Here is a 24,387-nt window from a genome sequence, read left to right on the forward strand (position 1 = left end):
AAATAGACTGCTGTTATTTTCTGTGCTTTGGGCTCTCATATTCCTTCTCTGGAGGTCTGAAACATCTATAGTTTCTTTAGTCAGTATGTTTTGTGTCCTTTATAAAACTCCTTTGTCCTAATAGAAACCTTGGTGTCAATTCGTATTCTTCCCTCTTCTTTCTCATCTATATTTAATCACCAAACTGAGACCTGTTTTCACTGTAAGATCTCCCATGCCCTTCCATGTTTTGTTCCTATAGTAATGACATTGCTGTAGTTCCTATAAGTTGTGTCTGATCTGATATATAGCCTGTTTGCTCTTTGTCTATGCATGGGTCAATCCACTGGCTTTCTATAATTATCATTTAAAATTTTTAGCTCTTGATTAAAATTTTCATTGGTTTATCAATCACAAGTGAGGAGTTTAGCATTCTAGTCCCTTTAGAGTGTGGCCCTACACTATTTTTTCATCATTTCATCATTTTATCTCAGGTCTTAAACTTTAATATGTTTCTAAAATATTGGAACTTGTTTGATAGCAGACTCATGGGTCCCATATGTCCAGGTGTGCTGACTCAGTTGGTCTCATATGTGGCCTGGAAATTTGCATTTAAGACAATTCAAGAAACACATACTATCTTAGATGAAGCTCTGATCTACTTAAATCGGGTGGTCTGTTGATTATCTTCTGATTGTGCCATATACTTCTGACAACTAAATGCATTCTCAGGCTATTTTCCTTAAGGAAAATAAAGATTCCAAGGTTTTCCCCCTTGAGTTTCAGATTACTTAGGTCTCCCTTGAGGCCTGAGAATGACTGCTTTTACCACCTAAGGAAAGGCTGGCATTGACTGCACTAGAGCCACCAATAATGACTTAATATTTCTAGATGTGTTAGGGGAAGAAGAGAAATAATATATTAAGGTGCTTATAAACTGTCATGGATTGTTCAGATACATGATAGTTTATTAATTATCTTAATTAACTAACTAGATATCTATTTTTGAGGAACCACCATACACTGGACACTGAGCAACAGAATATACTTCCTCTAGTCAGTCATCAACAAGCTGATGATACATGGAGTACGAAGTTGTGTCTTTACTTCTAAATGGGCAGAGCTTTAGGTACATGATGAAAGTAACTATAAGCAGTAACAAAGGATCCCTTACCTCAGGCATTCCAATGACTAATGGGTCCAGGGTTTTTAAGACCTCAAGACTTGTTTCTTGGACAGATTTCTCTCTCTTTTCACCCTCATGGGAATTAGTTTTCATTAGTTTCTCCTTTAAGAAAGATAAAACAGGTGGCTTGTGAATAATCCTTAATGTTGGTCTCCTCTGACCTTGCTTGGATATGTTATCAGACCCTGGAGTGGAGGACGTAGTTATTGTAGGACTCCAAATTCAGGCTTGTGTATCTGATGTGCAGCTAAAGCCAAACACTGCAAAACTGGTGCTTAGAGACAAAGAAAGGTTTGTTCAATTTGGCCAAAGTGAGAAGACGGGAGAGCAAACTCTCTCAGATCTGTCCTCCCATAAGAAATGAAGCAGGGAGCGTATGTGGCTGGGGAGTGACAGGAGGATGGGGGATGGTGGTGGGATTCTGTGTTGTTTTTAGTCTCAGATAACAAACGGCTTGAGTAACCAGACTTTTTGGTGTCAGCAATTAGTTGTCACCTTTTCAGGGACATTCATTCTTTCCACAAAATAAACTTTTGGATTCTCCTCATGAGCCTGGTGTTATCTCTTCATGTTTGTTAAGAAACAGCATATCAGCAGTTAATAATTGTTGTGAGAACAAGGGGTGCTGAGCAGGAAACAAGTGGGTTAACATGTGTAAACAGTCAAGGGCCTAGTCTAATTGTACATTATTTCAGTCATTAAAAAATGCCATGGTACCAAAATCTCAAGGGACCCAGCTACATAGTTACTCAACATAAGGGACTCATGGGGCCCAGGGATCTCTAACATCTAACCCCTGTTTGAAAGTAGCCCCTTGGAGGAATGGGTTGCAAAACACATTCCTAACTAAATTAGAAAAGCAAAACTTGTGAGGCTTCTCTTGAACTCCAAATATTCTGTCTCTCCTTTTGCCATTTTCTCTGGGGCAAAAATTTTCAAAAAACTGCTCCTTTGTGGAGTGGACTGTAATTTCAGTTGTGACTAACTTGCTAAGATGGCTGAGATCTTAAGCACATGTTTTTCAGCCTATTTAGCCAAAGGAAGCTGACCCCGGTTGCCACCGTCTGAATGTTTGTCTCCCACCAAAATTCATGTGTTGAAATTCTGACCTCCAAGGTGATGGTATTAGGATGTGTGGTCTTTGAGAGGAGATTAAATCATGAGGGTGGAACCCTCATGAATGGGATTAGTGCTTTGATGAAAGAAACCCCAGAGAGCTCGCTAGCCCCTTCCACCATGTGAGAGCACAGTGAAAGGCACCATCTATCAGGAGTTGGGCCCTCACCAGACACTGAATCTTGGACTTCTCAGCCTCCAGTACAGTATGAAATAAATGTTTATTGTTTATAAACCATTAGTTTATGGTATTTTTTATAGCAGCCTGAATGGACTAAGACACCAGTCCAGCGATATTGGTATCTCTTTTGTTTTCTCTAAAGCAATCCACTCTCTCTGCTTCTCTCCAGACCACACTCAACCCAGGTCTTTGGAGGTCACTTTGCATCCTCCTCAGGGAAAACAGTGATTTAACCTAAGGTCTTTATTGTAAGTTATTATAGAAAGGATATCAGCAAAAGCAAACTGAGAAAACTAGAGGCTGAAAAGAATTATCAATAAATTTGATAAGACTAAAATATTAATTCAAATCAGTTATTTAGTTGAACCCCAGTGATTTTTTAAAAAAGCCCAGTTGAGTCAACTGCACTTGTTTCAGTGCAGCACTTAAAACTGTAGCCTCCTCATACCAGATTCCTGTTTGACATCGCAAACTGGGAGAAGACATAATTAATCAAAGGCCATCCTTCCCGAGCTTCAATGTAGCACTTTTCACACATGGTTTGGATGAGGAGAAGGGTGGAATTTCTTACCTAGAGTAAGAACAATATAGGGGCAACATTTTACTGTCTTTGGCAGATTTACCTTCTATTTTATAACCCTAAGGATCATTTAGTGGGAACCTTTTCAAAAAGGAGCATAAATTGGACAATGCTACTTACTGAGTATCCCTTATCCAAAATGCTTGGGATCAGAAGTGTTTGGATTTTTGATTGTTTCAGATTTTAGCATATTTGCATTATACTTACTGGTTAAACATCCCTAATCCAAAAATCCACAATCCATAATGCTCCAGTTAGCATTTTCTTTGAGCATGACCTTTAAGCATCATGTCAGTGCTCAATAAGTTTTGGATTTTGGAGCATTTAAGATTTCAGATTTTTGGATTAGGGATGCTTAACCTACATAAATAGATGGAGCAGAAAGAAAGTGACCTATAGGTTATGAAAGAGTCACTGGAAATGTCCTCTTTAGCTAAAATCTTTCTCCCCAGCTCCCCCAAACATATTTTCTATTACTATATATTATGAAATGTTGGTAACTTTGGACTAAAATAATGCCTCACTTTAAGAATACTCAGCAAAAGATAGCATGTTGAACTACAGGTCTGTAATCATTTATTCACAATTTCAAAATCCAAACAACTCTGAAAACTGGAATTTTATTTCTTAAATTTGATGTTAACTCATTTGGTGGTAAAACTCAAACTGAACTGTTTTAAGGCTATTTGCTGTCTTATTCTATGTAGTATGGATATACATACATTTTCTTGCAGAAATATTATTAATGGATTTTAGTTGTGACTTACTGTCACAGCAATGTTTTTCTAAAATCTGAAAAATTATGAATTCTGAAATATATCTGGCCTCGGGAACTGGAGTGAGGTTTTATGAACTTATACCATATTTATTAATTTGGTTTTAATTTCTTTATTATAATAGACTACTTCCCCGGAGGACAGGAAGCTAAGAACCAATCTCTTAATGAATGGGTCTTTTAATAAATGATGGGAAAAAATAATAATTTTGAAAAGGAAGGCAGGGCTATATTGTGGCAAAAGCAGTTATCATGAAGGAACTGAGGGGTCTACCTAAATAGGGGGAAAGAGGAACACCTTCTCTCTATTTTTGCCTGGGGAGCTAGCCTTCCTTAAAGTATCTGTGCTTTTTTATTCTACCTTAAACTCTTATCATAATTCTTCTGTTGGCTTGGTCAGTTATGGGGATATATATGTATACATGTGCATATTTGTGTGTGTGTATAATCACTCCATTGTTGCTTACTGCAAAGATTTTGTTATTTTAAACATAGTCACTGACAACCTAAGCCTCGTAGAGGAGATTTCTCCTCTTCACTGGCTTCTGTGTAGGAGTTTATTCCAAACAAAATGTGTTTTTTATATAAAAATACAATAATTGCTACTTTTTTTTAAATTTTTCCCAGCTTAAGTTCTATGTCTTCTAATTCAAGAAGATAATTTGATAATTTATAATTATCAAATAATCTGGAAATATTGAGCAATTACTATGTATAGGACTTGCTCTAGGTGCTGCCTGGTTTAAAAATAGGATATGCTATTTTTAGCATAAATAGGATATGCTAAGAACAAGGTTTGGGATTATTATTAATATATTTGGAGGAAGAGATATTATAATTAACAAATAATTTTTAAACTTTCAGAAGTGTGTTGGAAGAATGATGCTCTGGGCAAAAATATTTTTTCCACTGAGAAGCCCTTGAACTGTATATACTTTAGGTTTCTACATTGATGAAATTTACTTTTTTGGAAAGGATGGAGTTCTTTTAAACATAGAATTGATCACAGACCTCTATATAAAGCAATCTCATAAGTAGATCCTCAATGCATCAAAATCATGGCATTTATTCCTAAAACTACCATCATCAAAATAAAAATCCCTATTAATTCTCTTACTTTTATACTGAGGTCAGCCATGACAAGTTGAACTGTTCTTTCAATTGAAGTGATGTGATCCCTCAACCTGGGCTCTGAAAAACAGAGGGAGAAATCGAGAGGCCTGACTCAGCAGGAGTGCATTATGTTCCAGGACTGAGGAAAACTCATTAGAATTGTGATACATAATTGCAAAGTCTCTTGTCTTTAACATCTTATGTCATTCAATTTCTAGATGCAGAGTGTAGTGCTTTTTTGTTTCCTATTACATTTGTTTATTGTTGTTTAAAATGTTAGGTTCCATAGTGCAGCAGTCCCCAATCTTTTTGTCACCAGAGACTGGTTTCACAGAAGAAAATTTCCACAGATCCAAGGTAGGGGATGGTTCTGGGATGATTCAAGCACATTATATTTATTGTGCAGTCAAACCTCTCTGCTAATCATAATCTCTATTTGCAGCTGCTCCCCGGCGCTAGCATCACCACCTCAGCTCCACCTCAGATCATCAGGCATTAGATTCTCATAAGGAGCAACCTAGAACCCCTACATGCGCAGTTTACACTAGGGATCCCTCTGCTAGGAGACTGTAATGCCACCACTGATCTGACAGGAGGCAGGGTTCAGGCGGTGATGCATGAGATGGGGAGTGGCTGGAATACATGAAGCTTGGCTAGATTTACTTCCTGATGTGTGACCCAGTTCCATGGCCCAGGAGTTGGGGCTGCAGCAACAGTGGATTTAATACATCATGCCTGATGGATCAGCCCTAAATTTTGTGAGACTGCCTCATATTTATCTGCTGATTCTTCTGTAGATCACAGTGCTAATTGAATTTCAAAAAAACTATATCATTCTGTGCAAAAGAATTCTTATATTTTGTTGAATCTAAGATATCACAAATTTCATGAAGCACAACTATTTTATATTGTACCAAAAAGTAGTGGCCAGTTATAATTAAAGGAGCTATCAATTGTAAGATGCATTAAATATTATGGAAATGTGTGCTTCCTGGAATTAATGAAATATGGCAATTCATCACATTCTGCTCTTTTCTAAATCTACCAATCTCTACAGAATTGTACACTTCTCCCACCTCCCACCCCCTCTGCTTATTGGACAACTTAACCAACCTACTAAGACTTCTAAATTGGATTCTCAAAAATTCTACTTATTCTTTTCAACTGGGTGCATCCATAAACATCATTCGAGAAGAGAGGTAACTGAAAATGCCTGCTGAAAAGGATTATAGATTGTAGAAGACTGAGAAGACAGAGTTTCCCCTTCTGCATGATGTAAGCATCTGAAAGACACAGGATAGGATTGGAGAATGCATAGGCTTCAGTTTGCTTCTTGGCACGAAATAAACCTCTCTGGCTTCATGCTCATTGCTTACCCTCAGCATTGATAATTGATTTTAACAGAGTCAGGATTCCTGTTCGAGTGGCTTCCTTATTATTTCTTATTTGTTCATCAAAAAATTCCAGCAGGTCAGCAGGGTTGGAATGGGCTGCAGGTTTAAGAAATACTGGAGTTGTAAGGACTCATTTTCATCTTAGGTAAAATATTTGTGATTGGGAAGAGGGGAATTTTGTCCTCAAGATTGTCAAAGTCATTCTTCAGTTGGTAATTGGGCTTTATTATGTCTGTGCCTCTTCAGTATCACAGAATTAATTAAGCAGTTTGGTCACTAAGAGAGTTTTCTCTACCTAGGCCACTTCTGTTCATACCTGTGAATGGGGTCTTATTTGGAAATTAGAGTCTTTGCAGATGTAATCAAGTTAAGATAAAGTCATGAGAGTGGGCCCCAGTTCGTTATGACTGGTGTCCTTATGAGAAAAGGAGAAGAGACACAGACAGAGGCACAGCGAGAACCCCACATGAAGATGTAGGCAGAGATCGGAGCGATGCTTCACCAGCTGCGATGCTAGAGAGCTGCAGGGACTGAAGCAGGGAAGGACGAGGAAACACCTGGCTGGAGGAGAGTAGTTTGGGAAATTGTCAGTGAATTATGCTGGGGCTGGGTGAGGGGGGAAGAGGAAAGTATAGAGACAGAGGTACCAGCCAGGGGAGAAATAGAAAAGTACACGTACATAAGGCATACATGATGGAATAGTATGCAGTGAGCTAGGAGAAGGGACATATTGAGGGAGGGCAGAGGAGTGGGAGATGCTGAGTCTCATCCTCAGAGACTTTGCTGGAACACAGTTTTTGTATCCTGCCCCTGGGACCTTGGTGCTTCCCATACAACCTGTGTTGCGCATTCTAACCAGACATTGGAGGGCTTGTGGTCCAAAGGCAATAAGGAGAGAGAGAGAGAGAGAGAGAGAGAGAGAGAAGGGAAGTGACTGATAGCTAGAGGCTTAGATAATAAGAGATGAATAGGGAGAAAAAAGGGTGACTTCAGATTTGATACAGTTTCAAATAATCTCAAATACCAAGAAAAAAGCAATTTCCTATTTGTGGGGTCACCAACTTATCTCAATTTTCCTAGGACTTCTCTGGTTTGAGAACTGAAAATTTTGTCTTCTTGGTACCCCCTCCCCACCCTAACCCCAGTTCCAGGCACCCTGGCATAATTGTCACTCTTCCTATCCTTTGCCTCCTGGGAACTTGTGCAGAGAGGGGCAGGCACAGAAAACTGTGAGCTGAAGATGCCTCGTGTGTGTGTGTGTGTGTGTGTGTGTGTGTGTGTGTGTCTGAAAGTAACTAATGTGACAGTTTGCACATCCTGTACCATTGTCATCGTCATCATATGGAGACAGTTTTACTAAAAACCTCCTGGATGTTGGGTCCCACCTAGAATGAGGAAACAGGTCGAGGCTTCAATTTCATTTTCTTTTACTGGAGCCTCTGGAACTCTGCAGATCTGAATGGGGAGGAAAAATCAGGTAGTGGATGTCAGAAACAGAAAGCCGGTTAAAAATTAACCATCAGATTTGACCACATGGTCTTCTTACCTGCTGGAGTAAATGGATAAAGATGGATTTCCTCAAGCTCCGTGGAAGGCCAATATCATAAAGGACTGTTGCTGTCAATATTTGTTTAAGACTCTAGAAAGGAAGTTCTCACAGGTTAGCTGGAGGCTGCCAATGAAGCAACAGCACAGGACGTGGAGGGCAAATAATTGTGTTTTGTGAGAACAAACACGTCACCTTCCTCCAGTTACAAGTTTTCTTTAGTGATTCTGGCCCCTCTATCTTGTTCAGTGCCTCAGCAGCTTGACATGAAATCCTTAATCCCTTTCTGGAGTTCCCAGCATCCAGTTCTGACCTCTTTTCCACCTCGTATTCCCCAAGAGGCATTTAAGTTCAAGCTGCCCAAAAGGGAGTTTAAGTTCCCCAGACTCTTTTGAGACTTACTTCCATCGGTTCTCTGATCCAGTTCCTTTAGGGAGTGGCTCTTACCTGAGTGACGTGGAAATCAATCTCTTTGTCTTTATACTGGCTCAGGAGCCAGGGCACCTGGTTCAGGGCGTAGTCACAGATGTCTTCCCGATGTAGCAGCAGGCTCACGGTGGGGCCGTGGGCCTTAATGATATGCAACGTCTGTAAAGGCAGCAAACGAGCACCATTTCTAATACTCTTTTAAAACGTTTTCAGGGCACCAGGAGCTTTAGGTACCACCATCCCCCCCCAAACAAAATTTTGTCACTGCTTTCACCCGCAAAAATGGTTCTTGAGAATCTTTAAAAATGTTCAGGTTAAGATCATCGCATGAGACAAACTTGTATTTGTAGCTATGTCTGTATTTATATTGATACTCATTTCAATACTTGCCCTTCTCTGCTAGTTTTAAACCTCTTTTTAATAGTTTCTTTCAATATATTAATGAATTTAAAATTTCCCTCATATTACAAAATATTCATTGATTCCACCATATTTTGACCACCGCTATTCTCCTATTATCCTCCTCCCAATTCTGTTTCTCTTTCATTTTCTTTGGAGCAGGGATTTTTGAAGAAGTGGTTTATTTACATTTTCTATCTCCACTTCTGACCTCCCATTCACCCCCTCAATCCACTATAATTTGGCTTCCACATAATGTAGAAAATGAGCAACTTCCAGCGTATAAAATATAAATGTAATAGATATTGATTGTAAAAATATAGAAATCACAAATACTGTGATGCAAAAGGAAACATAGTACCCGCAGTACCTATAGGTAACCACTGTTGGGTATATTTTAATATTTTTTTATTCATTTGACTTACTCTTTCCTATTTTTTATGCATTTTAATTTCTTAAAAATTTATATCATTTTTAATATATAGTTCTATATTCTGTTTTTCCCATTTAATATTATATGATAATTTTTTTGTATCAGCTGAATTTTACTGTATAGCAAACAACCTCAAAATTTAGTGGTTAATGACAAACACCATTTATTTCACTCAAGACCATGTGTCATCTGGGTGGTTCTTCTGCACATTTCCATGCTATAGACACTTGTCAGGATTTTTCTCTTGAGCACTGCAACAATGAGTCCATGTAGATATTACTTTGCTTCTTGAAAATTTCTGCTTTCTTTGTTTCTATGATCTCATTCTGCTTGGCTCTTCTACTCCTTTAATCACTTTGGTACCACACTCACCATCCGCGAAACCTTGCCCACAGCCGGCACTCATAGTCCACACGATAGTTTGTGCTGTGCATTGATGACGAACCCGTTTTGCTCTTGTGTGATGAGGAAAGCTCTAAAGCACTGAAAGCTTGTTTTACTTTACAGGCAGCTTTACTTGTAATGTAAATCAGAATAGGTAACATATACATACATGCTTTCATTACGCTATTTTTAAATGTTCACAATTTTATTTTGATAAATGAAAAAAGAAAAGTCGTATCACGGCTCTCGGCTAAAGTCGCTGTGCCTGTTCATCTGTGGCTGTCGACTGTAGTCGACGCTGGTACCGAAGTGGTTAAAAGTACCACGAGTTTTGCCTTTGCTCCCTTGCATCTCTGGATGCCCCCAAGAACTCTATTTTTGGCACTTTCTCACTCTGTGGACTTTCTTTGAGCAGCTCTATCTAAAACCATTTATTCAGTTGCCACTTATATAATGATATCCAAATCTATATATCCAGGTTTTGCTTGTCTTTTTTTTTTTTTTTAACTTATCTTCTTTAGGTGGACTTATGCTTTTCTTGTAACTCTAATCCTGAATATCCTCAAACCTACTGCTATTTCCACTTGAATATACCATAGGCAGTCAAGTTAAGGTGTCTACATAAAATCCATTTTGCATGGCCCCAAATTTGATATTCCCCCTGTTTTCTCAACTCAGTGACCTCAAGATTACTAAAGTCAGAGATACAAGAATCACCCAGGTGCCTCTATTTTCTTCATTATAAAATTCCAATTGATTGCCAAGTCCTGTTAATTCTATTCTTCAGCATCTGATCAGTACCACTGACACTATATCAATTGATCTCCTTACCATTTATGACCTGGGATATTTTTATAGCCTCCTAACTGGCAGTCTTGTCTTAATCCACCCCTGTATCCCATCCATCTTTAACATTGATATTAGAGTGATATTTCTAGTATAATACTCAAATCCTTGCTTAAGACCTTTCAAGGGTTTCTCGTTTCTTAAAAAAAGTTCAAACCCCTATGTAGCATTGAATGCTCTTAATTATGTGGCCAAGATCATCTTTCTGGTTTCATTTATTTCCACCTTTTATCTTCTTTCCTCTCTTTCCTTCCTTTTCTCCCACTACACTCACTCCAGTGTGCTGGCTAGCCCATCTCCAACCTATGCTTCAGTGGGTTTTATTCCCTCTTCAGGGACTGCGTCTTCACTGTGGGGAGCAGCTTCTTGGGCTGCAGGGCTCCCTTCCAATGTTGCAGCTCACCAGGGGGGTGAAGTGCTTCCCTCCCTGTGCTCCATTATCACTTGTGTAACTTCTTGCTCACTTGCCTGGCCCTTCCTGTGGGAAGCAAGAATAATAGCCACCAAATGGATGCATTGAACCTTGTTTTCAAGGGGCCTTGAAGAAAAGACTTTTACAGGATATTTTAAAGGTTCCATGTTTGCTAATGATTTAACTACCATAGGATGGCAAAAAATAAAAAAATAAAATACTTTAATAGTTTAAAGTATAGAAAAGAGACTGAACTAGAGAAGGTGCTAAGTGTTAAACCTTTTATAATACAGCAATGAAGAGACCTAAATAGGATATAATTTAGCCTACTTTACAAAAATTATAGCAATTAAGCAAGATAAAGTGAATGCACTTTTAAAGCCAGACATATGTGAATGTACTTAGCAATCTATTCTCTGTAAGGCATTGCAGTATTTTGGAGCAGCCAAGTAAATGCATTCTTTAGATTTTATTTTGTTTAATCATGATATTCGTACACAAAAGAAATTTCTGTGGACTGCTGTTTTTCCTAATTAGTGACTCAGCTGAAATATAGGTTATGATATATAAGACATGAAATAGCTAATATTCTGCATTTTTTACTCATTCTATTTTATTTATTGTTCTCTCCAAACATTTGGAATGTCAGTTTCACAAGTGTGGGAATTTTGGTCTGTTTAATCCCTATTATATCCCAGCATTGGGACAGATGTCATGGGGATTCAAAAAATAATATTTGAAAAAATGAATAGCGATTGAAAATATATGGAAAAGAGTGAAAGATTTGATAAACCTCGTAACACACAACCAATAGCATCTGAAAGAACTGAGCTTAATTATCATGTCACAAAGAGAAGAAGAATGTCAACCAGCATGGAGGGACATCAGCTTGAGGCACCCTGAAGCCCCACTCACATGCATGGGCGAGGCCAGGGGGGCCCATTTCTCCATTATATACCGGAACAGCATGAAGATCTTGTCAGATAGTCGGTTGGCATCCAGTCTGGGATAAGGGAAATCTCTCCAGTGGTTGACATACTTGTAAATGGCCTTGCTGAACTTCTCAAGGGCTACGTTAAAAAACACAACCACAGACTGAGAAAAATATAAAGATGGGAAGGATCATAAAGTATTTTGAGAAAATAGTACTGATGATTAGCGAATGTGTAATAGTTTCTATACTATCTTACAACTGTACCAAATAAACACTTAAAAAATGTTCAGCCACATTAGTGAAATGTAAATTAAAACTGTAAGGAGAAACTACTACCTATAACCCAGAATGGCTAAAATTTAAGACAGGTAATGCCAAGTGTTGACAAGACCAAGATATAGCTGGGTATTCTTAAATACTTCTGGTGGGAATGTGAGTTGGCACATATGCTTTGGCAAACTCTTTGGTTGTATATGCATTCCATGTGACCCAGCAATTCCACTCTTAGGTATATAGGCATTAGATATGTGTATATATAGGCACCAAAAGACTTGCACAAGAATGTTCATATTTGCTTTTTGTTTTGATAATAGTGTCCAACAGAAAATATTTCAAATATCTGCGAATAGGTAGAATGGAAAAATAAATTATAGTATAGACATATAATAGCATATAGAAATAAAAAGGGGCTACAGCTCCATAGTACAGCATATATGAATCTCACAGACAGGCAAAACTCATGGTGTTAGAAATCAGGAAAGTGGTTACCCATAGGAGGAAACAGCCGGGCGGCTCTGGGCACCAATAATCTTCCACTTCTTGACTCAAGTAGTGGCCATAAGTTGCCTTTGTAATAACTCATCAACTTGTACACTTCTGATTTGTGTGATTTTCTGTGCCTGTGTTTAACCTCAGTAAAATTTAAACAAATCTTGGGCCTGCGAAAGTACCACTTGGATCACTAATCCACGCAATTGTATCAAGTGTGTCAAATAATATTTTTCCTTCAGCCTTCAAGCTACCTATTTCATTAGATGATAGAGAAAATTCATAGTTCATTCCTCACGAACACCTCACATACCCAGAATACTCTGGAAAAGACTCTGTATTTCAGCTTTAGAGCTAGCCGTTTATTGACTCATCACAGCCCCTCCAAACTCCTGATTTCTTTGAGAATCTCCTACTACATCATACTCTTTTTCTTGGTGTGTGTGTGTTTCTGTGTGTGTCTCCCACTGGCTCGTAAGCAACATGAGAGAAGGGATGATGTCTTGTTGGCTTAGGGGTTTATAGTATCTGAAGCAGCCAGCACAACAACTGCTTGTTTGCTGATTGAATGAATGATTTAGATATGCTAGGAAGGACGGGTGGATGGATGCCTATCAAATTTTATACCTCTTCTTTAGTGGCAGTCAGGCAAAAAGTTGCTTTGGGAAAAAAAGGGCACTCAGATAACTTTGTACTAGAAAGTAGGGGTAGTAATAAATACTGGAAAGTGATTTAATCCAGTCTAGCTGCTCAGATCTTTGAGTCAGACTATCATAGCTGACAGTCTTGGCTCTTATGGCTGTGTGACCTGAGGCAAGTTGTTGAACCTTGCAAATCCCCAATGTTCTCATCTGTGAGATGGAGGAAAAATGTTACCTATATAATAGGGTTGCTGCAAGGGCTAAAGGAAATAATAATCTTAAAATACCCAGGGCAATGTTCAGGCACATGGTAAATTCTCGATATATTTCATATAAAATATTATCTTTGTTGATGACAGAACAAGAGGAAATGGGCAAAATGGAATCGAAGAGGCTTGGTTGGTAGGTAAAAAAGACATTCCTGACAGTATGGGCTTTTACATTTTGCAGATTCGTAGTGTTGGGGCGTGGTAGAAGCGGAAAGGGATCTCAGCAATCACTGCTGATGCTTTCAGAGTGAAACTGGTACTGAAAAGAGGGCAGGGTCACCTGGTGGCTCAGTGGCTGAGCAGAGACGAGAGTTCAGGTCTCGTGTCTCACGTGAGCAGCCTCCCTCTGCACTGCAGGTGCTTCTTCCCAGGGATTCCAGGGCACATTCTTCTCTGTAGATTTTTGATTACTGTCATTATCTTTCAGTTTTGGTTAGAGGGGATTTGTGACCATAGTTCACTTGCCTATTATTCTTGATTTTATGACTGTTGTATTTTGGTTACTTTGTTTACTTCTCATTTTTATGATATTACATTATAATCAGATGCCAGAATTTAACCTACTGCTAAAAGCTAGGAAGTGCTCACAAGCATTGCAGAGAAAGGGTGATCCCATGAAAGAAGGCAGCCAATAGAAATGAAGGTTGTACAGGGCAGTGAAAAGAGCATAAACTGGGTGGTCCTATAGACCTAGGTTTGAACACCATGTCTGTATCTCATTGACTCTGTCATCATGTGGGAAAAATTGCATGCCCTTCAGTTTCTCCTCTGTAAAATGGGCTAATAATACTGACCTTGCAGAATTGCTGGGAGGGCTGCATGAGATAATTCCATGTGGCAGGCACTCAGTAAATGGTAGCTATTTCTATTAGGACAGGACAGGACAGGACTGGAGTTACAGGAAATGAAGACTTTTGCTCAATTTATAAGGCTAGTAGTCTGCAATCTATTCATAAGCAAAGAGGAAATCACAGGGATACCCACCAATGCAGAAAGTTCCCCTCATGTTTTCGTCCTCAGCCAGCCTGAGCATGGTTTGCATGGTGAGCAGGGTCATCATCATGAAGGGGATGCTCTGGGACACTGCAGGGGGCAGACAGGAGAGAGGTGGTATTTATCTTAGCACACTCAGGGGTCTGTGGCTCCTCTCACATCAACAGGGAGTCTTTCAGGGCTGCATGGAGGAGGTGGATGATGTGGAGCAGGAAGGTGTTCCTACTATTCCCCCCTTTCCCACACCTCACCTTAATGCCAGGCTGTAGTTAATCAAGGAGTGATTGGCTGAGAACAAGGTCCTAGCTGTACAACCATTTGTAGCTGTTGTTTAGTGGTGATTGCTTATTTGGATAATTATTTTACTAATGCCAATCTCTCCCACCAGACCTTACCTGTATCCCCAAGGCACATGTAACAAGTATACCAGGTGCTCACCAAATATCTTTTTTTTTTTTCCAGACAGAGTCTCGCTTTGTTGCCCAGGCTAGAGTAAGTGCCGTGGTGTCAGCCTAGCTCACAGCAACCTCAAGCAATCCTTCTGCCTCGGGCTCCCGAGTAGCTGGGACTACAGGCATGCACCACCATGCCCGGCTAATTTTCTTTTTTCTATATATATTAGCTGGCCAATTAATTTCTTTTTATTTATAGTAGAGATGGGGTCTCGTTCTTGCTCAGGCTGGTTTCGAACTCCTGACCTCGAGCATTCTGCCCTCCTTGGCCTCCCAGAGTGCTAGGATTACAGGCATGAGCCATCGCGCCCTGCCTCACCAAATATCTTAAATAAAGGAGTGTAGGAACAAATGGCACTTATTTCATCTAAGTGTTAAATGGTTTGCAGGATACACCTTATAGAAAATGCTCTTCTGCAAACATAAAGCCAGATCTAGGGGAAGGTGAGGATGAAAGATAGTCTAGCCAAAATCAGAGCTGTCTGGACTGATGGATGGTTAGTAGGCTCATGTATGCTCATAAACAGCTGCCCACATCCCTCTATCAATATCTTTTAGTACAGCAGAAGGTAGAGATACTGTCTCTTCTACATTTGCTCCCATTTAGGTTTTAGACAATTAGAGGTGGTCCTTTCCCAGGGAAAATGTGGAGAGTCTTTCCGTCCTACCATAGCTGGTGGCCAATTCAGCCAGGGAAAGCACAACAAATTCATTTGGCAGCTCTAGGATCCTGAAGTTACTTTGTACTTCATACATCACAGAGTTGAAATCATGTGCAGCAAGAGATACCAAAACCTCACCAGCTAGCATTCTGATTTCTCTGGGAATCTGAGGAGGGAAAGAAAAATAATAATTACAATGAGACGAAGAGCAAAGTGAGTCTACAGTTAACTAGTCTACACAATATTTAAAAGTTCCTCTAGTTTTGAGATAGAGGGAGAACAATATGTTGTAAAACTGTAGGTGTCAGTAGTTGGGAAAGCAGAGGAAATTTGAATGCGCTTAAAAAACTGGTTTTGATAGGGTTCTTGTAAACTTGGGGTCAATAGATATTTTCTTGCTGCTTGATTAGGTACCATGAACATAGGGTTTATATTTTACATTTAAGTAATACAAATACTGTGATCGAAAGACTAAAAGGAATGATGAAAGAAAATGGGCTGGGAGTTGAAAGCTTTGGTTGTGGTGTTACCCCGGTAAATAATATCTTTGATGTTGGAGCTATTGGAAGGGAAGCCATTGGAAGTTGAAGCTATTCTGCTTTTGGTGATGGTGAGCTAAGTAAATTAAAGCTAAGTATCAGCCCTCCTGCTGAGAAAAATAAAAGACCTGGACATGATATTAAAAAACATACTCATAAGACATTAGGAAGCTCACAAGATAGAGTGGAATGAGTTACTGAGTTGAAATCTGGAAAAGATTGAGAATCCAGAGAGATAAAGCCTGTATTTGAGACTGCTTTGAAGCATTCTGGGGCATTAGTCAGAGTTTGGGGTCAATCAATGGTGAGACCCCGGTCATTCCACTGCCCATTTTTGGGCTAAGACCCCAAAGGGCTGTATTGAGATGAAATGTTAATTCAGCCCTCACATGAACTGCAGTCCAACTTTGAGTCACAGAATTGGCCCAGAAATCTCAAGCCATGAAAGTGATCATAGATTGCTAGTGCCCTTGGCAGGAACAAGTAAAACTTCTTTCTGGGAGAAAATAATATCATCCTAGTACTGAAATTATTTCTACAAATAATTTTTACTAGTCTGGGCACAGTGGCTCATGCCTGAAATCCTAGCACTTTGGGAGGCCAAGGTGGGAGGATCACTTGAGGTCAGGAATTTGAGACCAGCCTGAGCAAGAGTGAGCCCTCATCTCTATAAAAAATACAAATATTAGCCAGGCATGGTGGATGGAGTATGCCTATAGTCCTAGCTACTCAGAAGACTGAGGCAGAACAATCACTTGAGCCCAGGAGTTTGAGTTTACAGTACGCTGTGATGATGCCACACTGCACTTCAGCTGGGGTGACAGGGTGAAACCTTGTCCCAAAACATATATATCTATATGTATATATATAATTTTATTTTGCTACAATGTCTATCAGACAATCCAAGATAAGGAAGCACATAATGAAATAAAAAGTGATATGGGAGCCTAGAAAGCTGGATTCTAGTTACTTGTCCTGTCAATAGATAGCTGTTTTACTTTGAAAAAAATCTCTCTAAGCATCACTTTCTCATCTAAAAGGAGGTTGGATAATATTAGCTCTAAAGTCATTGCTAGCTTTGCCTCAGTTTCCTCATCTGTGAAAGGTAAATAACAGGCACAGTAACTGTATCCAAGTTACTAGGAAGAACAAATAAAAGTGATTTACGGCCCTAGTAGCAATGTAGAAAAAGCTCGTGGACGCCCATTTGGGTGCAGTGGGTCACTTAAGGACCGTGTTGCTGGCCTTGATGCTGAGTCACTACCAAGAACCAACTTACATTTTCATCTCTCATGTCCTTAGAAGCATAATAAATCAACCGTTGGACAATTGCTTCATCTAAGATGTCAGTATTCTGAATAACAGAAGTGAGATGACTGTAAATGTCTTCCTGTGAACACACAAAGGTATGCACAGAAAGTTGAGTTGAGAAAATAAAGAAATCAAATGAAGTCCAAATGAAGAACAACTTTAAAGAAAGCAACGTATCTATACGATGGCTTTTATATATCTTGATTGAGACTTCCTGAACATAATATGCATTTTTAGGAGTCAAAGTCTTGTAAATAGATCAGAGTTAATTCTGAAAACTATTTTAACTTGACTACCTTCCTACAGCAGGTTCTACTTGAAGGCAGGGCAGGCTGCCCAACATATCAAAGTCTGTTGAAAATCACCGTTGTAGGGCACACAGGGGAATGGAAATGTCTGTTACCCTAATTGCTGCTCTTACTACCAAGGACTGAGAATCTTGCTAGGGAACACACTTGATTCCCAAAGAGGCTGCTATGCTACGAAACTGGGTCCTAAGGGAGGTTTACAGGCCCTCATTTTATTCATGCCTTTGTGGAGAGATGGTTGTGATCAACATTTTGGAGAGAGCTGCAGCCTCCAGGAATCATGTGGCTTGACCAGATGCCGTGTGCGCTGGCTCTTCTAAATCGTAGGTGGCTACGTGTCCTCTGGAAGCTGACAGACTGGTGTTCTGAAATGTCCAACAGCCTTAACATGTACCTCCAGGTGTTGCATCCATCTTTAAGGTGTGATATAACTTTTTTTTGCCCTACTCCTCAGGGCTGGTCCTTGGGAAATTTGAGAATAAGGCATAGTTGGTCTCTGCTTTCTTCCCTGTAAGTACTGTCACAGCCTGGCTGACCACCTGTGAGCCTCTCTTGCTCTGCGGGCTCTCTCCTTTCTGTAGGCCTTGTTCTGTTGGCAAGGCTATCATTTATGGAGCCTTTCCTGTATTCCTGAAACTGTGTGAGGCTCTTTATCCGGGACATTTCATTAATGGTTACAACAAGCCTCTGTTAGGTACCAGTAATACACTCATTTTATAGAGAAGGAAATTAAATCACAGAGAGCTTAATGTGTCCAGTGTTATGTGGTAATGCTACACTTTGAACCCAACAGTCTGACTTTTAACTGGCATCTTAACCCCTTGGTTTTGCTAGCTATTACTGCTCTCTGACTTGATCTACCATAAAAATAATTTGGAAGTGCCTGTCAAAAGTACATATTCTCTGGTCTCTTCCCTGGAAATTCACCTTCACCACTTCTGGGATCCAGAGACCATTCCCCAAGCGATTCCTAATGTTTGAGAAATGGTGCTCTATGGGAAAGTTAATGCCTACTAAGAAGTTGTTGAGATGTTTTTACAACCATGCCTAAATGTTAGGACTGTCTCAGAGAGCTTTAAAAGCTCAGGTTGTTCACAGACTGGATCCCTGGTAGTAGGGCCTGACTATTGGTAATTTCCCAAAACTCTCTAAGGGATTCTAATTCTAATACACAGTCAGGGTTGAGAGCCACTGAATTAAGAGATACAGGAGGAATCTGTGGCCTCAAGGCCATATGTGGCCCTCCAGATCCCCAAGTGTGGCCCCTCTACCAAATCAAAACTTCATAGAACAAATCCCTTTATGAAAAGAATTTGTTCTATAAAATTTGGATTCAGTCAAAAGGCCACACTCAAGGATCCAGAAGGCCGCATGTGGCCCCAAGACTGCAGGTTCCCCACCCTGGTAGGCACTGCCCTTCACAGGAAGGCAACATTGAATAATGATTAGGAGACTTTGTTGGGAGCCAGATGGGCTTGTATTTGGATATAGTCCTGCTGTTCTCAATTGGGTAAGTCATGTGACTTCTCTGTGCTTCATCTTTTCTCAGTTGTTAAATGGAAATAACAATACCTATGGCATAAAGTTGTTGTAAAGAATGCATATTGTATAATGCACTGTTGTGTGGAAAATATCTAGTACTCTACTTCTCGATAGGTATTCAATGGAGGACAGTTATTATTATTTTATAAAATGTTGTTGCAGTCTGAAAAGCATTTATTTCTCAGAGAAATACATTTCTAGTTATAAAATGGCATTACAGATGAGTAGGGGAGACCCTTTAGGATTTTTGTAGGAGCCCTCAAATTATAAAGGAAGAGGCTGTCATCCATGTGGTTGTAAGTCTGACATCCCTCTCTTTCCACATCTGTCTGTATAACATTATGAAAAAGAACATTCTTTTGCTATCTTCTAGACATACATACTGTGATTCTTGAAATGCTAAATATCATTGTTTAAACATATGTAATGACTCCCATTACAGCTGCATTTTCTGAAAAATCTAATGCCATGTAAGAAGCCAGAGAAAAATAAGAAAGTTGAGGCAGAGAACGATGTATATGAAATGTTGCAACATTTAAACTAAAAAAGGTGAATGGGAAAGAGATTTTTCCCTATTTGTCCTACCTTGCTAACATGATCTTCCTTGTTCAGCATACCAAGAGTAAGGTTAATATCTCCAAACACCTCTAAAATGTAAAGAAAAAGAAGAATTAAAATATGTGCTGAAATGCTCTCCTTTTAATTATTTTGCAGTAGTCATAGAAAGTTCATTCATTCATTTATTGCCTCCCTCCCACTCCTCTTTCTCTTTCTCTCTCTCTCTCTCTCTCTCTCTCTCTCTTTTTCTCTCTCTCCCTTGACTGCTAGCTCCTTGATGGCAAGAACTGTGCCTTATATTTCATACCCTGACATACTTGAAAATAGCAGATGCTCAGTAATTTTTTCAAAACCTGAATTAAATGTGGAGGGGACAATAAAAGATGCTTGATTCCTATTTATCCCTTCAGTCAAGCTGGTGCTGCCCTATATATCCTCTCTAGCAAGGCTCAGCTCTAAGATTCAATGAGCTGAATCCTTTATGCCTGACCTGAGCATTAGAAGGCAGTGGTGTATATAGCCATTTAATTTCCACTCCTCCTCCCTCAACACCTTGCCTGTTTTCTTTTTCAACACCCTCTTCACTCCCATCTACCCTCCTCTGTCTGCTGGGATCCTTCTCCTGGTCCCACGCTCATGAGACATTGCTATTTTCTGATAATGACCTAAATGTTTTTGACTTCACTTTCCAGGAATATGTGTTTTTGCATAAAGCATTCCAGAAAATTAAAAAATTTGAGTCAAAGGGATTGAGCAATTTCACACCACAAGACAAGTTGGTAGGAGAGATGTGTTTTAAGGTAAAGATTTCCCATGAGCTTCCACATTAAACATCACACCTCTTTAGTGTGGTCTTTTTGGCAAAACAGAAAGGCAGATGTACATGGAAACTGGGGAAAAATATTTTAGTAATAAAAGAACTCTTTTAGTAATTGAAATTAAACAAAAAACTGCCTTTCTTTGCTATATAGCCACTTTCTTCTCAGGTAGGCTATGCATTTTTAAAGAAGGTAAAACACAATCATCTCTCAGGCCTCCAGCCTGTTTTTGGTCCATCACAATCAATATAATTTTATTATTTTGGAATATAAAGGGGGTACTGAGAGAAATGATGTTACTTTAGCAAACCATTTCATGAAACCTTTGAAGTGTGCAGACTTTCCACAATGACATGCCATTGCCCAGCCCCTGCATACGCATACGATTCCACAGACACAAAACACACAGCAGAAGCCCTGACTCTGCAGGAGCCGATGATGCTTACCTGTGGAGTCCTCCATGCCATGAGCCATGTCTTGACTATTTCAGGCTCTCTAAAAGATAGCACCTAAGTATCAGAAATAGTAAGGCTGAAAATCAAAGAAGCAGGTAGGCAAGTTTCTCATATAAGTTTCACATAAGGTTCTCTAAAGGAAAATCCCTCCTCCACTTGATTGGTACCTGAGCTGGAGCTTCCAGCAATGGGCCTGCTGTTAAGGATAATGCTGTATTCTACCACTACGACATATTCTTGCTTTTGACCTCCTGCTGACCCCCAAAATGGCTGCATCTCACCAAATGTTGTCCTTTTGGTGGAGATGAGAATATTTGAGAAGGAAGAAATTAGAGACTGGGATTCAAACCATTGTTGTAGACCAAAGGAGTTCCTCTCCCTAAATTTGGGTCCATTGATGACAAATTTGGTAATGGTTTTCAGTGGTCACTCTACTGGCCTGGTGTTGGTAAGCCTCTATGGTGATCCTGTTGATTGTTCTACTTGGCGAAAGTCAGTCACATAAACGGGGCACGCTCAGTGGGCCGGAATGCCCATGGGGCAGTTGAATGGAATGTCCAACGGACAGCAAGCAGCAAAGTAAAGCCATCTCTGCCTCTCTCTCTACTATTTCCTCAGGGATGTGGTTAGGATCTTGGCTTCACTCCAGACTCAAGAGTTTTTGTCTTACTCCAACCTTTCTTTTGGTTTTCAAATCAATTTTTATCCAGACCTCTTGGCCATAATGCTCTCAATTTTTCTAGCATAAACCTAAATCTTGTCTCATTGGCCCCCTAACTCTAAATCTCCATGATCACAATCTCTGCTGTTTGTCCAGACAGACTATGTGTTAATATGGGGAAAATAAAGGAAGAGCAGGAAGTGGATACTAGAAGTCTATAGGGATGAATGTAAAAGGGGCCAAGAAGAAGGGCTCACGAAAGTTTTCAGCTACTGCTTCTACCCTGATGATTAGAGATGTTGAGCATTTTTTCATATGTTTGTTGGCCATTCTTCTGTCTTCTTTAGAAAAGTTTCTGTTCAAGTCCTTTGCCCACTTTTTAATGGGGTTATTTGATTTATTCTTCCTCATTTTCGTGAGTTCTAAGTATATTCTAGTTATCAGTCCCTTATCGGATGCATAGGATGCAAAAATTTTCTCCCATTCTGTAGGTTGTCTGTTTACTTTCATGACTATTTCTTTGGCAGTGCAGAAGCTTTGTAGTGTGATCATGTCCCATTTATTTATTTTTGTTGCTGCTGTGATTGCCTTTGGGGACTTCTTCATAAACTCTTTGCCCAGGCCGATGTCTAGGAGAGTGTTTCCAACTTTTTCCTCTAGAGTTCTAATAGTTTCATACCTTAGGTTTAAGTCTGTTATCCAGCGTGAGTTGGTTTTTGTGAGAGGTGAAAGGTGTGGGTCCTGTTTTAGCCTTCTACAGGTGGCTATCCAGTTTTCCCAGCACCATTTATTGAAAAGGGATTCTTTTCCCCAGCGTATGTTTTTGTCTGCTTTGTCAAATATTAGATGGCTATATGAGGATGGTTTTATATCAGGATTCTCACATCTGTTCCACTGGTCAATATTCCTATTTTTGTGCCAATACCATATTGATTTAATTACTACAGCTTTGTAGTATAGTTTGATATCTGGCATATTAATGCCTCCCATTTTGTTTTTGTTGCCTAGAATTGCTCTTGATATTTGGGGTCTTCTTTGGTTCCATACAAAGCGTAAAATTATTTTTTCTATCTCTGTGAAGAGTGCTGATGGGATTTTAATAGGTATTGCATTGAATCTGTAGATCAGTTTGGGTAGTATAGACATTTTGATGATATTGAGTCTGCCGATCCACGAGCATGGTATGGACTTCCATCTGTTTACATCCTCTGCTATTTCCTTCCTCAGTGTTTCATAGTTCTCCCTGTAGAGGTCTTTTACGTCATTGGTTAAGTATATTCCTAGGTACTTTAATTTCTTTGTTGCTATTGTGAAGGAAATTGAGTCTTTGATTTGGTTCTCAAGTAGATTGTTGTTGCCGTATATGAATGCCTCTGATTTCTGTGTATTGATTTTGTATCCCGAGACTTTACTAAATTCATTGATCAGTCCCAGGAGTTTCTTGGTTGAATCTTTGGGGTTTTCTAGATACAATATCATATCATCAGCAAACAGTGAAAGTTTGATCTCTTCTGCCCCAATTTGGATACCTTTGATTCCGTTTTCCTGTCTGATTGCGGTAGCCAAGACTTCCAGCACTATGTTGAACAGAAGTGGCGATAGTGGGCAGACTTGTCTAGTTCCAGTTTTAAGTGGGAATGATTTCAATTTTTCCCCATTCAGTATGATGTTGGCTATGGGTCTGATATATGGCTTGTATCATTTTTAGGTATGTCTCTTCTATGCCTATTTTCTTAAGTGTTCGTATCATGAAAGGGTGTTGAATTTTGTCAAAAGCTTTTTCTGCATCTATTGAAAGAATCATGTGGTCTTTGTTTTTGCTTCTGTTTATGTGGTGAATTGCATTTATAGATTTACGTATGTTGAACTATCCCTGCATCCCTGGGATGAAGCCCACTTGGTCGTGGTGGATTATTTTTTTGGTAAGTGTCTGGATTCAGTTAGCTAAGATTTTGTTGAAAATTTTTGCATCTATATTCATTAGGGATATTGGTCTGTAGTTTTCTTTTTTTGTTGCATCCTTTCCTGGTTTTGGTATCAGAGTAATATTCGCTTCATAAAAGGTGTCGGGGAGGTTTCTGGTCTTCTTGATGTTGTGGAATAGTTTCTGCAAGATAGGTACTAGTTCTTCTTTGTAAGTGTGGTAAAATTCGGGTGTGAAGCCATCTGGACCAGGACTTTTCTTTTTAGGGAGATTTTTAATTGCTGTTTCTATTTCAGCTGTTGAGATTGGTCTGTTCAGGGAATCTATTTCTTCCTGGTTGAGCCTAGGGAGGCTGTGTGTTTCTAGAAATTTGTCCATTTCCTCCACATTTTCCAGTTTGTGTGCATAAAGATTTTTGTAGTATTCATAAATTGTATCTTGTATCTCTTTGGGATCAGTTGTGATATCTCCTTTTTTATTCCTGATGGAGCTTATTAGAGATTTCTCTTTTCTGCTTTTCATTAGCTTAGCCAATGGTGTGTCAATTTTGTTTATTTTTTCAAAGAACCAACTTTTTGTTTTATTAATCTCCTGAATAGCTTTCCTGTTTTCAATTTCGTTTAGTTCTGATTTGATCTTGTTGATTTCACTTCTTCTGCTGGGTTTGGGGTTGGTCTGTTCTTCTTTTTCCAGCTCTTTGAGTCGTTTCATTAGATTGTCTATTTGTGATCTTCTTGTCTTTTGGTTATAGGCATTTATGGAGATAAACTTTCCTCTCA

At 39.4% G+C, this 24,387-nt stretch overlaps 1 protein-coding gene across 1 annotated transcript in view; it reads right to left on the minus strand.

Moving 5' to 3' along the window:
- Positions 1 to 21,531, minus strand: part of MROH2B (maestro heat like repeat family member 2B) — a 61,481-nt gene extending 39,950 nt beyond the window's left edge. The window contains exons 1-14 of the mRNA XM_012777780.3: positions 21,191 to 21,531; positions 21,015 to 21,077; positions 19,778 to 19,839; positions 17,311 to 17,421; positions 15,499 to 15,658; positions 14,370 to 14,468; positions 11,689 to 11,843; positions 8,318 to 8,458; positions 7,871 to 7,963; positions 7,710 to 7,779; positions 6,307 to 6,420; positions 4,935 to 5,008; positions 2,911 to 3,033; positions 1,154 to 1,267 (exon numbers count right to left, since the gene is read on the minus strand). Of these exons, the coding sequence (XP_012633234.2) occupies positions 1,154 to 1,267; positions 2,911 to 3,033; positions 4,935 to 5,008; positions 6,307 to 6,420; positions 7,710 to 7,779; positions 7,871 to 7,963; positions 8,318 to 8,458; positions 11,689 to 11,843; positions 14,370 to 14,468; positions 15,499 to 15,658; positions 17,311 to 17,421; positions 19,778 to 19,839; positions 21,015 to 21,042 (1,344 nt within the window). The 5' untranslated portion in view covers positions 21,043 to 21,077; positions 21,191 to 21,531. The remainder of the gene's footprint in view (positions 1 to 1,153; positions 1,268 to 2,910; positions 3,034 to 4,934; positions 5,009 to 6,306; positions 6,421 to 7,709; positions 7,780 to 7,870; positions 7,964 to 8,317; positions 8,459 to 11,688; positions 11,844 to 14,369; positions 14,469 to 15,498; positions 15,659 to 17,310; positions 17,422 to 19,777; positions 19,840 to 21,014; positions 21,078 to 21,190) is intronic.
- Positions 21,532 to 24,387: the final 2,856 nt, after the last annotated feature.

This window comes from Microcebus murinus, chromosome 11, assembly GCF_040939455.1.
Source record: "Microcebus murinus isolate Inina chromosome 11, M.murinus_Inina_mat1.0, whole genome shotgun sequence".
NCBI lineage: Eukaryota > Metazoa > Chordata > Mammalia > Primates > Cheirogaleidae > Microcebus > Microcebus murinus.